This window comes from Felis catus, chromosome D2 (assembly GCF_018350175.1).
Source record: "Felis catus isolate Fca126 chromosome D2, F.catus_Fca126_mat1.0, whole genome shotgun sequence".
NCBI lineage: Eukaryota > Metazoa > Chordata > Mammalia > Carnivora > Felidae > Felis > Felis catus.
In genome coordinates this window covers 46103857-46121099 of record NC_058378.1, presented here as the reverse complement: position 1 = coordinate 46121099, position 17243 = coordinate 46103857, and the positions used below count along the sequence as shown (strand labels likewise).

At 46.6% G+C, this 17243-nt stretch overlaps 1 protein-coding gene across 7 annotated transcripts in view; it reads left to right on the top strand.

The window, feature by feature from the left end:
• The window catches only part of FRMPD2 (FERM and PDZ domain containing 2), a 101283-nt gene that overhangs the window by 51540 nt on the left and 32500 nt on the right, over nucleotides 1-17243 (top strand). For all 7 annotated transcript variants that reach the window (XM_023240653.2, XM_023240649.2, XM_023240654.2 and 4 more), the window contains 6 exons: nucleotides 2770-2917; nucleotides 8846-9068; nucleotides 14472-14572; nucleotides 15927-16019; nucleotides 16610-16717; nucleotides 16807-16923. In XM_023240653.2, coding sequence (XP_023096421.2) covers nucleotides 2770-2917; nucleotides 8846-9068; nucleotides 14472-14572; nucleotides 15927-16019; nucleotides 16610-16717; nucleotides 16807-16923 — 790 coding nt within the window. The remainder of the gene's footprint in view (nucleotides 1-2769; nucleotides 2918-8845; nucleotides 9069-14471; nucleotides 14573-15926; nucleotides 16020-16609; nucleotides 16718-16806; nucleotides 16924-17243) is intronic.

Here is a 17243-nt window from a genome sequence, read left to right as displayed (position 1 = left end):
ACAAACTATGAAATGAAAGTGAATAGTCATTTAGAGTGAGAAAAGAAATCACCAAAGCTTGTGAATTTAAAAAAGTGAACAAATACTGCAGAACTATGAAGCCAAAAAGTACTACTTTTATTAATGAACTCCCTGATGAGCTATAATTTCTTTCTTCTTTCAAATGTTGGTGGCATGTGCTCTGATTATGTTTCCATGTCATGGCACTTCTGTAGTATTTTCTCTAGAGGCAATAGAAATATAATTCAGACTTTCTTCTAGCATGGCTGGCTGAAAGTTATTTTTATTATTGGTAAGATGCACAAAACATGCAGCTTTGCACAGAGATGCACTTGCTCTTTGCAGTGCCGCTGTGGGCTTCTGTGCAACAAGTGAAGGGAATCTAGTAAATTCTATTTCATGTGATTCCTATCCATAAAGGAAAAATATCGTGTGATGTATTGAGAGTGCAGTATATACAGTTACAAAGCATATCCCTGATCGGATGGAAATGCCAGTTGATAGGGGTGTTTTTAAGAATTAAACTACAGTTTTTCATTTCTTACAACTGAAGATTTCTGTCAGACTGGCCTCTGGCTCTGCACATTTCAAAGCTCGCTTTCCACGCTTTGCAAGAACACGTGAAGACTTGGCCAGAGCCCCTCCAGGACCCTCAACTTCATTAGCTCCAATGGCAAAATGGTAAAACCATGCTTTGAAGTGAACGTGATGTTATGGAAGCACCGAGTGTGTTTGTGCCGCAACGACAGGGGTGTAAATACGTTTTTCTTGTTTGTACGGAAAACTTTGAGATTCAAGTTTTACATCACCTTGTTCACAGAGCAGCTCGCCTGTGTGAAAGTTTGCTCGCGGATGTGCGTGTCTCATTAAATGACGTTATCAACATGGAGAAAAAAATATCCAGACTACTAAAGTCGAGATCGCTTGCAGCTTTCTGACAGGAAATTCCACTCTTTGTGGTGTGTAATACCTTAAAGCATTAGTGTCTAAAAGAGTTTTGCCAAGAGTTTATGAGTTGAAAGAAACGTGTGTGTGTGTGGATGTGGATGATTCTCTCTTTTCAGATTTGTCAAGGAGTAGGTATTAGATTTTTACAAAATGACAATACTTACCTAAATTTTTTTTTAATACTTGGGTGCACTTAATGTAACATTGTCAAGACTATATGAGAGCATATCAACATGTACTGACCACAGGGATGGATTCCAAGCAAATATTCAAGTTTGGAAAAGCAAATATTCGACTGCTGGAGTTCAGGCATCATTATAATTGGAATATTAAGAAAAAATTATCAAGGATGTTAGGGAAGCGTCTGAGTGTTTGAGAAAATACATTATTAAAAAAATGCTAGATATGGTATAGTTCGATTGGATTCCAAGTCCACTCACATTAGTATAAGGAGGTTCAACATTACGTGTGTCAATACAGTGAAAGAATATTTAGAAAATGCTCAGATTTTTAAAATTAGGTTATGGGCAAAAAAGTTTCTCAGAGGAAAAGTAACGAATAATTATCTGCCTTTTGTTAATACTTGACAGTGTGGATGGAGCTTCTTGGAAATGCTAACTACTATGAATTAAAAGGGATTAGCATTAACCAGGATCAGGAGTTTCAGGGAACACTTTCAAGCATAAGCCCTGTATTTATAAAATTATCTTTCTAAGAGCAAGCTCAAAGTTCTTACTGAAATACCTAGAATATCTAGAGATTTTATTAAAATTTTTAAAGTTTACTTATTTATTTTTGAGATAGAGTGGGGGGGCAGCAAAGAAAGAGAGGGGGAGAGAGAATCCCAAGCAGGCTCTGCACTATCAGTGCAGAGCCTGATGTGGGGCTCGAACCCACAAACCATGAGATTGTGACCTGAGCTGAAACCTCAGTCAGACGCTTAACTGACTGAGCCACCCAGGTGCCCCATAGACTAGAGATTTTATTTAGAAGTTATATTTAAATCCATACTTAATATCATCTCTATTTACTTTGTATTTGATTGTTTTTATTAACATCGTGCATTGAAAATAGTTATGGATCTTTTCCACAAAGCTCCATATAGATAATCCCATGTAGATAATCCTCTCCAGTTTCTCCCACTGAGCTGAACAATATTATCACCTTGTATATGGGCCCTGAAGGTATAAATGAGGAGAAGGATTGCTTGGTGACGTGGCTTCAATTCCTGCTGCATTCTGAGGACTCTTGGTGTGTTTCCTCATCTGTAGAATGAGGATAATGGTATGACCTCCCTCATTCTGTGGCCTTGAGGATGAAGTGAATCAATACCCAGAAAGCACTTAGAACAGAGCCTTGTTCATACAGTAAGTAATACGAGGATACATACAGCGATCTTATCTTTTCTCTAACCCTACCAGCTGAAATTTTGTCTGCACCTTCTGGGAGTTTGTGCAATGAAAACTGTAGGTAATTTAATGGCCTTTCAAAATGCACACGGGGGATTATGTTCACTCCTTGCCGAGGGCCACGTGTGTGCCTGGCTCATTTCGTATTTTATTTTAGCGTACTTCCTGGTGGATAGCCATGACCCGATAAACAAACATTTGCTTTGTGAATGAAGAAAAAAAAGGGATTTTCTTTAATCTAAGAAAACATATTGGGCCATGGTCAGACAGACAGTACCTGTCGCACACTTCTGGACGCCTGGTACGTTGATATTGAACGGAAGGCTCCAGCATTTGATAACTCTCTGGACACTTGTGCTTCAAGGATGGTCAAAATGACCAATACATTCAAGTCCGTGTTTGCTTCCTTCAGCGAAAGAAGTTCACCATCACAAGTGGCATCACTGGGAAAAAGCACACGTTTGTCACTGATTCAGCCAAGACCTGTAAATATTTACTGGGACTCTGCTCTGCCCAGCATGGATTTAATGCCCAGATGAGCTTCCTGCCAGTTGCAGCTGGTGAGTAGACACTATATTCTCAACCTCCAGGTCGGAAAGTTTCTTGTTTCATAAAATAATTTGTGTAAATGTATACAGTTGACCCAGAAACCTCCACAAAGTTTTAGATGTCTCTAACAACTCAAGAAATACCATCTTAAAATGAAATACGTTTTGTTTTTCTTTGGTAAATGCTGAAATAAGTAACATGGTGGTGGGTGGGGTAAATGGATACCATCTTTCTGAAGTGCAATTGGGAACATATATCAAAAGCCTTTAAAAAAAAGTGCATGTCCACTAGCCCTGCAATTTTGCTTGTTGACAAATACGTATCCAAAGGTGATAAATATGGAAACACACGGTTGTTTATGGGCTCATGGGTGTTCACTAGAACGTTATTTGTGATAGTGACCATTTGGAAGCAAGCTAAGTCCCCAAACACGGACGACTAGCGAAATAAATCACAACACATGTCTATAAGTTAGACATTAGAGTCAGTTTTGGAGACTGATGACACTTGAAAATGTACATAATATGGTGCTCAATGAGGGAGAGCAAAACACGAAGCCGTATCTTGGCGTGGATAGAGCTCTCTGCAATGATGGGCTATCTACACCGTTCTTTATGGGGGGCACTACCAATTTGTACCTCCTGAGCACTTGAAAGGTGGCAAATAGAACTGAGGAACTAAATTTTCTATTTTATGTAATTTTAACTAACTTACGTTTAAACCTAAATGGCCACATGTGCCTACTGTATTGGATAGCACGGGCATAGACACCAGGATAGTAATTTGGTCGGCGTTAATGTGTTATAAAATGAGAAAGGAAGAATATGGAAATGAACTGCACCAAAGTACCTTTGTGGGCTTGTTATTCCCTTTGTGAGCCAGGCACACAGGCATGATTATTTCCCCTTTTGTGTGTTTTTCAATAGTCACCGAACTTTAACAATGCACATGTATTATTGCTTTAATTAGGAAAGAGACTATTAGTGAAAATGAGGCCACACATCACAAAAGACTAGTTCGTATTTACTGAATATTTAGGAAGTGCTAGGGAACCATTTGTTACTGTTATTAGTACTTTCCCAGGCAGTATGCTAAGCCCTTCCATGAATTATCTCATTTATGCTCGTAATACACTGTTTCCTTAAACCCCGATTGTCTGGCAGCTGAATGAGGCAGGCACCAGCATTACTGGGGGAAGCAAATTGAAGCATGGAGAAGTTAAGTGACATGCCAGCTGGGTGCCAGGGCTGAGGTTTGAACCTGTGGCTCCCCTAGCCTAGTGCTTGTGCATTTCACTCTGCAGTACAGCCTTTCATAACCTGCCAGAACAGGGACTTTCGGACTAGAGAAGTTTGGCTTTGCGTGTTGGATTTATCACATTTGCTATTGATCTCTAAGCATTATTTATTCTTTACTTAGGAAAGGGAACAATATAATATAGTCGTTTCAGCCTTCATATTCATCCAGTGGTCTCTTCATGCACATCATCAGGGAGCTTGCTAGTGATCCAGAATCTCAGGCACCATATGGATCTACTGAATAAGTCTGCACTTGACAAAGAACCCAGGTGATTTGGATACACATAAAAGTTGAGAATCCCTGGCTTGGAATGTGGCCCCTGCAGCCCAGTAGACTCAGGGCAGTGACATTTACTAGCTGTGTGACTTTGGGCAGCTCACTTGCCTTCTCTGAGCCTTGGTGTCCTCAGGTGAGCACACTGGCATCTCTTGGGCTAGTATGTATGGTGTTTCTAGGTCCACGTCTCATGTTCATGGCTCCGTGTGGGAAGTAATAGCAGCTTCTGCTTGTGGGGATTTTGTTCAGTGCTAGCCAGTTCATGTGGAGACTGTGAACGCTGGGTTCTGTGGTCCTGGGACACGGCATCAACCAGGAAACGAAATCACTGAGTGTTTTGATGCAGAACGAAACATAGAAAACAAAGGGGGTATATTAGCAGCAAACCAAAATAAACTATAAATATTTCACTGAGATCACAGAGTGGCAGTTTTAGGATGTTTGCAGGGAGCTGGAGATAATGAATGTAAATTAATTATATTTTACCTGCTATTGCTGAGATACAGCGTGAAACATCATCAATATTGCTTTTACTGCCTAATACCACTGAATGTAAAATGTTTATACAGATCCACAGGCTCCCTTGCAAAACTAGACCTTGTAGGCTTATTTTGCTCATAATATATTATTCTCTCAAACTGCAAATACTACCATCCTAAGAGTTTTCAGGAATCTAACATTTGCATTAAAAGGATTATTTCAGGCAATTTTTCTTTGTTGGGCTGGGTTGAGGTGATGCTATTCTCTTGTATTTTTTCTTTTACTGCATTATTATTGACATAAATATGTAAGTTTAAAGTGTAAAATATGATTGTTTGAACACCTATATATTGCAAAATGATTGCCACAATAACGTACTTAAAACCTCCATCCCTGGGGCGCCTGGGTGGCGCAGTCGGTTAAGCGTCCGACTTCAGCCAGGTCACGATCTCGCGGTCCGTGAGTTTGAGCCCTGCGTCGGGCTCTGGGCTGATGGCTCGGAGCCTGGAGCCTGTTTCCGATTCTGTGTCTCCCTCTCTCTCTGCCCCTCCCCCGTTCATACTCTGTCTCTCTCTGTCCCAAAAATAAATAAACGTTGAAAAAAAAAAAAAAACCCTCCATCCCTTCCCATAATTACATTTTGTGTGTGTGTGGTGATAACGTTTAAGAGCTCCTGTCTTGGGGCGCCTGGGTGGCTCAGTTGGTTAAGGGTCCGACTTCGGCTCAGGTCATGATCTCACGGTCCGTGGGTTGGAGCCCCGCGTCCGGCTCTGTGCTGACAGCTCAGAGCCTGGAGCCTGCTTCCGATTCTGTGTCTCCCTCTCTCTTTGACCCTCCCCCGTTCATGCTCTGTCTCTCTCTGTCTCAAAAATAAATAAACATTAAAAAAAAAAAGAAAAAAAAAGAGCTCCTGTCTTAACAACTTCCAAAGATATAGTAGAGTATTGTTAACTATAATCACCATGCTATGTACTAGATCCCCAGAACTTACTCATCTTATAGCTGGGAGTGTGTACTCTCTGTCCAACATTTCCCCATCTCCCTTAATCTCCCTTACCACCCCCCGCCCCCAGGTCCTGGCAACTACCATTCTCCTCTCTGCTTCTGCTTGTTCAGCTTTTTAGATTCTGCATATAAACGAGAGTATACAATATGTGTTTTTCTCTGTCTGACTTATTTCACTTAGAATAATACCCTTAGAGTCCATCCATGTTGTCCAAGTGGCAGGATTTCCTTCTTTTTGATGGCTAAAGAATATCATATATATGATGTATAAATATCATATATGAGGTATATATACACACATGATGTAAAATATATCATATATAAAATATATCATATATAAAAATACATATACACACATTGCATCTTCCGTTCTTTTGTTGATGGACACTTGGGTTGTTTCCATGTCTTGGCTATTGTATATAATGCTTCAGTGAACACGGGGTACACGTATCTCTTCAATGTAGTGTTTTGATTTCCTTCAGGTGCATGCCCAGAAGTGGGGATTGCTGGATCATACGGTAGCTCTATTTTTAATTTTTTGAGAAGCCTCCACACTGTTTTCCATAGTGGTCGCACCAGTTTACATTCCCACCGACAGGGCACCAGGGTTCCCTTTGTTCCACATCCTCACCAACACTTGTTGTCTCTTGTCTTCTCGGTAGTAGCCATTCAGACAGGTGTGACATCTTATTGTGGTTTTGATTTGCATTTCTCTGTTGATGAGTGATGTTGAACACCTTTTCATTTGCCTGTTGGCCATTTGTATGTCTTCTTTGGAAAAATTAGACAATTTTTCTTTGCCTTTAAAAATATTTCTTCACGTTAGAAACTCTGTCTGCAGACACCATTTTCAGTGATCGCATCCAGCTAGGAACCGGCCACGTCCATCTATCTAACGGCCCCATATGGCCTTCAAACTCAGCGTGTCCATGATTGATCTCATCCTCCCATACAACTCTCTCCACCATGATCTTTGTCTTGTTCAATTGAGACCACCCACTCACTCTGCAAGAAACTGGGGGGGGGGGAGGGGGTCTGAACCCGCATCCTCTCATCACATCCCACCTGTCCCCAAGTGCTCTCAACTGGGCTCACTGCTGGCCGTCATGTCCGTCTAATTTGTCTTGCTCTTGGCCTTCAAAGTGACCTTTTAAAAGCACCAATATGATTGTGTTCTTTCATGCTGAAAATTTGCAGCGGCTTTCTACTGTCTGCAGGGAAAAGCCCAGACTTAGGATGGCATGTCAGACTCTTCCCAGCCTGGCCTGAACCTTCACTTATGTCTTGCCCTGAGTCCTTCTCTTTGCTCTCCGGCTACACTGCATGTTGTCTTGCAGGCTGCTGAACACATGAAGTTATCTCACGTGCATAATTAAGCCTGAGATCACTGTCCCTTTGGGCCCTGGTGATCAGAAGGCTGAGCATGTCTCGGATACATCCCCATGCTGCTGCCTTTGTCTCTGTGTCCTGGGCACCTCCATTTCTAGTACAGACTGTGGAGTCAGCTGACTTGAGTGTAGGTCCTGCCCTACCACTTACAAACCCTGAGACCTTGAGCAAATCATTAGCTCTCTCTTAGCCTCCATTTCCTCCTCTATAAGATGGGTATAATAATATCTACCCGACAGGGTTATTGTGGAGTTTAAATAAGGCCATATAGCGAACATGTTCACCACGGTCCCTGGAACGTAATAAGCATTCAGCATACGTGAGTTGTTGGTGTTGATGTTACTGTTGTTGTTGCCTCGTGTCTGAATGGGCCCAGGCTCTGGAGGAAGATACTATACGACTTGTGCAAAAGCTGCAGGTCATATTTAACTCGACTATAGTCCTTTGTTCTTTCTTGCCCACTGTGGGTGAGTAATAGTACCAAACGTCTCGGACACAGAAAGTTCTCAAGAAATATTTGTAAAAGGCTACCTTGTTCAGTGGGCACAGCCCTGGCAAGGAACCAGACACGAGTGTAGCAAAGGGGGTTCTGCCTGAGAAAAATCGATGCTCACGGACACCCTCAAAGTGGAAGCACTTCACCGTACTTTAGATACGCGTATATGCAGACAGAGAAAACTGCAGCCACACAGGCGCCATGTGCCCAAGCATTTTTCCTTCCCCGTTTTAGCAGGGAGCAGATGGCCCGAATATAGTCATCATTTTCCTTTTTCAAAATACAAACTTGGCTTTATAAAGCCTAGTTAATTTAAGAACTCTATCAATCAAATCTCAATTTCTTATGAATGACATGAATAGTGAAGTGGTAAGAGTCACTTACATGCATGGTCTCGAGTCAGGGGATTCATCAGAGCCATTTATTACATCCTTCCACATGAAGGAGAAAGGGAAGTTTGGGGCTGGGAGGTTCAATACATCTGATACGTATTCATATTTCAGAATATTGGATCTTAAATATTACCAGGGAAACTCAACTGCGTAGAGATTAAAGACCATAATCCAGGGGCCAGAGCCTGGTCTTAGAGCCCAGGTAATTTGAAGACCCACTTGTTACATTTGGGAGGACAGTTTTGTAAAGGCACTGAGCAGAGGGGATGGCGACAGCAGATGTTACACGAGGCTCTGCTGACATTTGTGACATGGCCCTGAGTGTTAACACCCATCAGACCCTTGGCTGGGGGCTTGTCAGCTGCAGGGAGAGGGAGAGAGTCCTCTTACCCTTGCTGTGTTTCCAAGGTCGCTTTCACTAGTGAGTGTTAATTAGGAAGGCTTGGCTAACTGCAAGGACCCCGTGAGTCAGCCTGAGGATGAATTGTGGAGAAAGAAAAGCAACAATAGAAACCGGGGTCTGTGATGTGTTGTTGCCCTGAGAGTGATAGATCGAGGGTCATGCTTGCGTGTGTTTATGTTGTTTATCTTTTTCTTCCAAGTTTCAGACCATGATAAGTGTGTGCAAATGGCCAATACGAGTCTTGCACACCTGGCCCAGTCTCAGCCTCTCACTTGGATTCAGCGGCTGTCGGACTCGGAAAACGCGCTGTTCACACCCGCACCCGGGCCAGAAGCCACTGCAGGGGGCCTGCGGCGCTTGTCTCTGGATAACTTCACCTTGGAAACCAGCAAGGAGACTGCGGCACGGGGGATCCGAGGCAGGTGGGTTTAACACATCCGTTCTCTAAGTCCACGCCACCTTGTACTTGGCCCTCCGGGGCACTCTGTACCTGAAGAAGTTACTTAAAAGATGTCGGATATCTAAGGGGAGTATATGCTCACTCAACTATCAGCCAGTTCCATGGAGATTTCGTAAAGGCAGGCTCTGGGCAAAGTCTATGCTAATGTCACAGGGCGGACACACCATCCCCCTGGGCTGCTCTATGTTGTTCTGGTGGAGAAAGAACTAGGTGATGGAACAAAATCGAAGAGGACAAAATAAACAAGTTGTCATTAGCCTGTCTGGCCTTATCATGAGCCAAGTACTGTTCTAAGCATTTGCACACATCAACTGATTTTACCCTCACCACCCTGCGAAGAGGCTTCTGTGGCTCTTCCAGGTGTACAGGGGACAAAATGGAGAGTTCGGGCTTTGAGCCCATCTGGCCCTGGCATCCACACTCCTAACCTTTATACTACTCTGTCTCTCTACTGATGGGTTGCTTGTCATTTGATTTGTAACGGAAAATAATGAGCTTCTAAACAGAAATTTACATTATAACACATGGATCCGTAAATGTAGAAACAGCCTCGAAGTTGGATTACACTTACATGGCAAGTTATATAAATAGCTTGGATTCACAGGCAGCACATGACCAATGGAGGTTTTCTGGAGGAGGTGTTTTTCTGGAATGAGTTATACATTTGCTTCAGCAAGAGGGTACGGATAATTCGTCCGAACTGCAATGTATGTATGTACCTACCTATCTATCTATAATTCTTTTCCATATAAATACATATATATGTAATTCTTAGATTCACGCCCCAAATTCTGTTGATGCAGATATGCATCACCGTGCACCACAAACAAAATCAGCAATGACCGAGCACGACTGTTAGTGTACCTAGTGCTGTGTAACAGACTCCTCTAAAGCACAGTGGCTTAAAACATCAGCCATTTTGTTATTCTGTTTCCCAGTTTTCTGGGATGGAAATTCAGGCAGGCTTCGGCTGGGTGATTCTTCTGCTTCATGTAGTATTGGCTGGGGTCACTTAACAGCACTCAGCAGGACAGTACTCAGCAGGACTGGCCTGGAGGCTCCAAGATGACTTCGCTTACACGTGTGGCCCTTTGGTAGGGATGGCTGGGAAGGTGAGGCTCTGTGGGGCACCTCTTACTCCCTATCTGGTCTCAGGCCCCCCCCTCGCCCCCCCCCCCCCCCCCCCCCGCACATGGTGCCTCCAGCCAGGTAGCCAGGCTTTTCCATGGCGGCTCAGGACGCCAACAGGTCAAGGGGAGGCTGGCAGTCTTCCTAAAGGCTGGGCCTGGAGCCGACACAGTGTTGCTTCTGAAATACTCTTTTGGTCAAAGCAGTCACAGGTCAGCACAGATTCAAGGGTAGGACAAACAGACTTCACCTCTTGATGCAGGAGTGTCAAAGAATTTGTGGCCATTTTTACTCTGGCATTTAAATTAATAGTGCTTTACAACATTTTAAAAGCCAGAAGAAGCTATGATTGACTCAAGGCCACCTTGAGAATGTGTCGATTGCAAAGGATCCTTCCCGAGGATGAGGGGCTTCTGGCGATCTGCCCACGGGCTCACACAGTAGGGCCTCACAGCACTCCATGGCCGCCAGCCTACTCCAGAGAAAGCCGGGTGAGAGTCCTCAGCAAACCCTGCTAACTACTTCCATCTTAGTTCACAAATGCCCAATGTTCAGAGATCTTGGCAACTCGCTTTGGAGGTTACTAGCAGCCCTTACATGAAAAGGGAAACGGAGTCCTTGGCCATCTGGAAGGCCCCAGAAGCACAGCCGGAGACAATGACTGAATGCAGTGGTTTGTGGAGATGGTGCCAGGAAGCAGGAGTGAGCAGGGTGAGACAGGAGGGGGAAATCGAACCAAGGAGGGCACTGCCATAGGAGTAGCTGGTGTGGGCATCCAGGGCTGTTTCCCAATAAGAAGTGTACCGAAGGCCTCCCAGAATTGTCTGTCTGAAGGACAGGCAGGCGGACGCTTCCGGACTGGCTCCTACCCCCTCTGCTGGAACGTTGTCCGTGGGAGGCACGAATTCCCCCGTGCTTTCAGGCAAGTGGGGGATAGCGGGGGCAGAGGGCAGCCGAGATGTACGACAAGCTCTAGGGCAGAAGGAGGACCACACTGGACGTCGTCAGCACGAGCTGAGCCTGAGCTCCCGTGGGACTGCTCACCGCTGCCGTGGCCAGAGTCTGAGGTGGGCCGAGAGCGGACGTCCATCTGGCTCTGTCGGTCTCCGTGGCATGAATGAGATGTTCAGCATTTCTACTGTGGCTGGTGCAAAGATGACTCAGCCGGGGGCCCCTTCAGACGGGGCTCTGGAGCCAGCTCAGCGTCTTGCTGCCTGCTCAGCCGTCTATTGCTGTATGATTTTGAGCAAGTTATTTAATGAGTCCCTCCGCCTCCTCATTTGTCCATGGTGATAACACACCCACCCCCTGGATGGCTGTGGGAATTAGACCATGCTGGAAAGCACTGAACATGGGCTGGGTCTGTGGTCAGTGTCTTAACGTGGGTCCCTTCTCCTCGTCTCTAGAAGACATGGTAGGAACACCCCCTAGAGGGATAGAATGGGTTAAACATATGTGGTTATTTCCAAATGAGGGGGCTGTAGAAGGCTGCATGGGGCATGTGACACCAGGTCGTGACGGCTGGTGGGTTTGGGCACAGGGAGAGGGAGGGGAGGATTCCTTGAGTAAAGGCCCGAGTTAGTCTTGCTGGAAAAATTGGTTGAGCACCTGCTGTGGGCCAGCCCCGGGCTACTGGCGGAGGATGCAATATGAGCAGGACAGACACAGTGCCCGCCTCGTGGCACTCACAGACGTGACAAGCCCAGGGGCCTGTGTGGGCAGGAGCAGGCTGTGCTGTTGGCCTGCAGCCCGGAGCTTGCGGCTTGGTGGCTGGAGCCGGGACAGGAAGGGTGGCACTGCATGCCGGCATTCACACAGGCGAGGGGGGACCCCAATCCCGGCGCCATTCCCGAGTTGTTTGCTCAGCACGCCTTAGAATGGAGATGTCAGTGGGGGCATCAACCCTGACACACCACCCCTGCCTCACCCTCCTCCCCTGAGAAGCCGGCTCCCCATTTCACATCACCTTGCCTGTGAAAACTTTCCTGACTGTCCCTGCAAAGGGGTGGCTCCTTGATGTCACTGGCTCCTTTAAGAGCAGCCGCCCTTGTGGCGCCTGGATGGCTCAGTCGGTTGACTTTGGCTCAGGTCATGATCGCACAGCTCATGAGTTCAAGCCCCGTGTTGGGCTCTGTGCTGACAGCTCAGAGCCCGGAGCCTGCTTCAGATTCTGTGTCTCTCTCCCTCTCTCTGCCCCTCCCCCACTCACGCTCTATCTCTCTCTCCTTCAAAAATAAATAAACATTTAAAAAAAATTAAAAAAAAAAAAAGAGCAACCGCCCATGCCCTTCATGCCCTTCTACCCTGACATCCACATGTATCTACCTGTCTGCTTGTTAAACAGTGAACTTCCAGAGAACAGTAGCACCTCTGCTTTTTCCTCAGCTCTGTGGCCAGCGTGTGGAGGCTTCCAGGAAATGGTCTTTTTTTTTTTTTTTTTTTTTTAAGGTTTGCAGTAAAATACACATGACATAAAATTCGCCATCTGAACCATTTTTAAGGGTATGGTTCAGTAGCAGTGTCAAGCACGCTCACGTTGTTGTGCGAACGATCTCCAGCACCGTTTTCATCCTGCAGACTTGAAGCTCTAGCCACAAACCCACAATCCCCACCCCCCCTCCCTGACTTCCCGAGAGCCACCATTCTACTTTCCGTCCCTATGCCTGTGACCACTCTAGCTGCCTCCTAGGGATGGAATCATGCAGCGTTTTGTCCTTGTGGGACTGGCAGGAAGTGCCAGCCCCTTATCCTTTTTAAACAACAGTGGCACGTGTGGCAGGATCAGGCAGGCCGTAGAAACCTGGGGCATGAAAGTCCTTCCCTTTCTCCAAAGGTTCTCCCCAGTGACCTTGTCCTCAGAGCCTCTGTGGGCCCCTCCAGGACTCCTGGGAGTGTCCTTCCTGTAAACCCAGGAGCGCTGTGCAGTGCCTCTCCTTGGGCACTTTGGTGGGCTCCACGTGGTACGAAAGGCACCTGTTCTACGTTCTGCCGTGGGCTGGGGACTCCCAGAAGGCGGAGCCCACCTCTGATCCACCTTTGCCCTCAGTGTCTTGCCAGCCCAGGGCCTGACACCTGGCGGGGGCCCAGTCGACTAGGGTTGAACCTGCTGAAATGCACAGTACAAACAGAAGCCAAGCCAGAGCGAGGCCTCATTCCTAATCTCTGAAGAATGGCTCTGTGCTTGCCCCTGGCCCCCCGCACCCGCCTCCTCTCCCCTTTCACTCCTGTCCTTCCCTTTCTAGCTCTGGCCTGTCCGAACAGAGCGGTGCCAGGCTCCATGCCAAGAGCACCTGGCATCACTGATCCAAGGGAAAGGCAAGAGGCTCCGTGGGAAGCTGCCTGCGCCCGCATCCCTGCCTTAGTCTGGCTGCCTGAAGCAGTGGGGCGGCCGTGAGCTCACTGAGGCAGGGGACAGTCTGGGGGAAGAAGGGCCAAATCTGTTCAGACGGTTGGCCTTCCTGGCCTTCCTTTCTTCAGATGAGGCCCACGCCGTCTTCTTCCAGGGCTCTGAGCCCCCGTGGCTGTGCACCTACTTTTCCCTCTTACTCTCTACTTTGCTCATCGCTCAAGGTAGCTTATCGTGTGTACAGCTGACCCTGGGGGTGGGGCAGTGTCACCGCTGAATTCATTATTCCCCTAGGGCATAGGTTATTCTTTGTTCTCTAGAATGCTGGCTCTGCAAAGGCCAGTTGGATGCCTGCATGAGAAGTTCTTGTTCGTAGCTTGGTATGATTAGGGGGTAGCCCACCCAAAGCCTGCAAGGGTCAGGCAGGTGAGTTACTGTGTGGAGCCCTCAGGGCCCATCACAGTTGGGGGGGGGCGGGCTGGACTAAACACAAAAGCAAACAACAAAAAATCAGGACCCTTCATACTCGTTACTTTGTTTTGGAGCCAAACATGTGATATTACTTCACGAGTGTGGGAAATAAGAATACTATTCCTATTATATAGTTAAGAAAACGGGGGTTTGGAAGGGCCGCATATCCAACACAAAGGAGAGACAGTAGGAGGCTTATAGGGGGCCCAGGTGACTCTAGGGTCCCCTCTGAGTCAGAAAGACCCCAAAGCTATTCTTTCTAGTACACTCCTGACAGCCACGTCAGCCCGTGATGGGGTGTGTCTGTGGGTCTGCTGGCTGGCCAGGCATGCGGCTACCTTCCCCACGAACCATACTCAGAAATGCCAGGAAACTGCCTCTTAGAGTCATCTTTTCTCATCTTGTGGCCTTTCCCTGCAGCCCCTGCATGGGTCGGGAGCAGCTGGAGACCATCTCTTTGATCCAGAAGCCGACGACTCGTGACCGTCTCTCCGGGCCGCCTGTTCCCAGCGTGCACAGGGGTATGGGCCGGGGCGTGGGCTAGGTTTGGGAAAAAGGAAATCCTACACGTGACGCTTGCTTTTAAAGCTTTTGCCACCACTACACGCTGCCTTCCCAGTCGTATTCACAGTCTTTGTGATTTTTCAATTAATGTCAAAATGACTTATGGTCAGGAAGAGCCCTTGCAGTCCCACTTTGGCTTGGGCCGGGGGCATGTGGGTCTGAAATGTGTCAGTGCTGGTGAAGGTTCTCAGCGCTCTGGTCCCACACAAAGAAGACCTTCTGTGGAGTGCTGTGGTCAGAAATGCACCATCCGTTTCAGCTACAACTCTTCCCCGACTCTGAATATCACCAGAAAACATAGACAGGGTAGGCAGCATTCTCCCTGTCATACATCCTCTGGGGAGGACCCTAGGGAAAGTAAAGACAAAATGATTCCAGAACTAGAGAAGATATTGAGGCTTGACAATTCCCCCTAAGCCTGGGGAATCCCACTGAGCAGAACTTTTTTTTTTTTGAGAGCGAGAGAGAGGGAAAGAGAGAGAGGGAGGGAGGGGGAGAGAGAGAGAGAGAGAGAGAATGAATCTTAAGCAGGCTTCACACTGAGGATGGAGCCCAACGCGGGGTTCAATCTCACAACCCTGTGATCATGACCTGAGCCGAAATCAAGAGTCAGATGCTTAACCGACTGAGCCACCCAGTCCCTTCTGTGCTGCTCTGTACCATAATTGTCCGCCAGGGTCTGCCAAGGTCCCTGGGGGGAAGGAGAGATGTGGACAGCTCTGAGCTGTGGGTCATATTTGGGGATTTTCCCATGTGCTCTGTGGCCTGAATTGGAGCGCTTCACCCTAGGACTCTAGCTCATCCAGAACAACCTCAGAGCTCTGCTTTGGGTCCCCTCTAAGACCCAGGCTCTGGGGGAAGCCCTCCAGGGTACCCTTGCTGAGCTATGGGACTATGTCACCCCCGATTATTAGAGACCCAGGCGGGGAAGGCTTTGCTGTCCCATGTCCGTGCTCTAACTTTAGTTTGACTTTTCACTGCCCGCAAGTACATCTTTGCTCAAATTCTGTCTTGTCCCAAGACCAATGCAGAAAAATACTAGCTGTAGGAAGTTGTATAGAAAACAAGTACCATGCCCCCCCACCCCCACTCTTGTCTCTGCTCGTCATGAGCCTGTACTGACCCAGTGAGGCTCTATGAAGCAAGCGTGTTGACCCAGTGATGGTAATCAGAAGTGTGTGTTCAGTGATCCATTCCCAGTGTTGTGTGCGCCTGTGCACGTGTGTCTGTAAAACACTGTTTACCCCTTTTGTGTTAGGTCTCAGATAATTTGAGGAAAAGCACAACGTGGGGCTTTGTTTCCACCTCTAGAGCCACAAAGTAACAGGAGAAAGAGCTTTATAGCTGAGCCGGAACGAGAAATCGTGCATGTGACACTGCGCCGGGATCCACGTCGCGGTTTTGGTAAGAGGGCTTCTGGTAGGTGAGACCCAGCCTCTCCCTCTGGGCAGAAGGGAGGCTTGTGCCATTTTCCCTTTTGACTTTTCTACTCCCCTCTCCTGCCTCTCTCTCAACTTGCCTTTTTCAGTGATCACTTCTTTTTCTTCCCTTTAAGTGTCCCTAACAAACAATGGAATTTCTGGGTCAAAGTTTTCCTTTGATACTGTAATAGTGATGTATGGGGACAGATCATAGCTACACTTGTGAACATAGTGTAATGTTGAATCACTATGTTCTACACCTGAAACTAATGGAACATTGTGTTTCCAGTACACCCAAATTAAAAAAAACATCTCTTTCCTATTTCTGAATCTACTGGGGCAAAATTCAGTGCCCATTGATGGGTCTTGTTCCCAGCTTTAGCTGTGCTTACTAATGGGGGGCAGTCAACTTTTATCCATGTGTCCAGCAGAGTAGAAGGAGCTGTTTGAGAATCAGAGGACTTAGATATAAGCAGTGCCACTTGGTAGCTGTGTGATCTCAAGCAAATAACCTAACCTCTCTGGGCAGCAAAATCATTAAGTATCATCTTATTATATACCATTGGATTATAGGTTTTGTCATCAATGAGGGAGAAGATGTTGGCAAAGTTGACCCTGGCATCTTCATATCTTCTATTATACCTGGGGGACCAGCTGAAAAAGCTAAAAGGATCAAACCAGGTATGTCTTTTTAAATTGCCAGACACACTACCTTAAGGAATGTCTCTTTCTTTCCTTGATGGTATTATTAAGATGCTTTATTTTTCCAGGAGGGCAGATTCTAGCCTTGAATCACATCAGTCTGGAGGGCTTCACGTTCGACATGGCTGTTAGAATGATTCAGAATTCTCCCGAGAGCATAGAATTAACCATTTCTCAGTCAAAAGGTGTGTATGTCTTCATCTGTGTTCAGAAGCCGGAGAACCTCCCCCATTTGCAGGAGTTTGTTACCACCACGAGGTACTAGATCTTTGAGATTACATAGGTTTGGCGTCGCTTTTCTCATGCTGGTGGCTTGCAGAGAGGCAATGTTGTGGCACAAAGCACTAAATTCTGTAGTTCTTTGGGCAGAATGGGCTCTACTCTTGCTTGGTCTGCCCAATGGGAGTGGTCTCCCCCATCCAGTTCTTTACCAGATGTGACCGATACAGCCATTGTGTGTTTTCCTGCTCACTCTTCTTGCGTGACAGGGAGGACATTCTTTTTG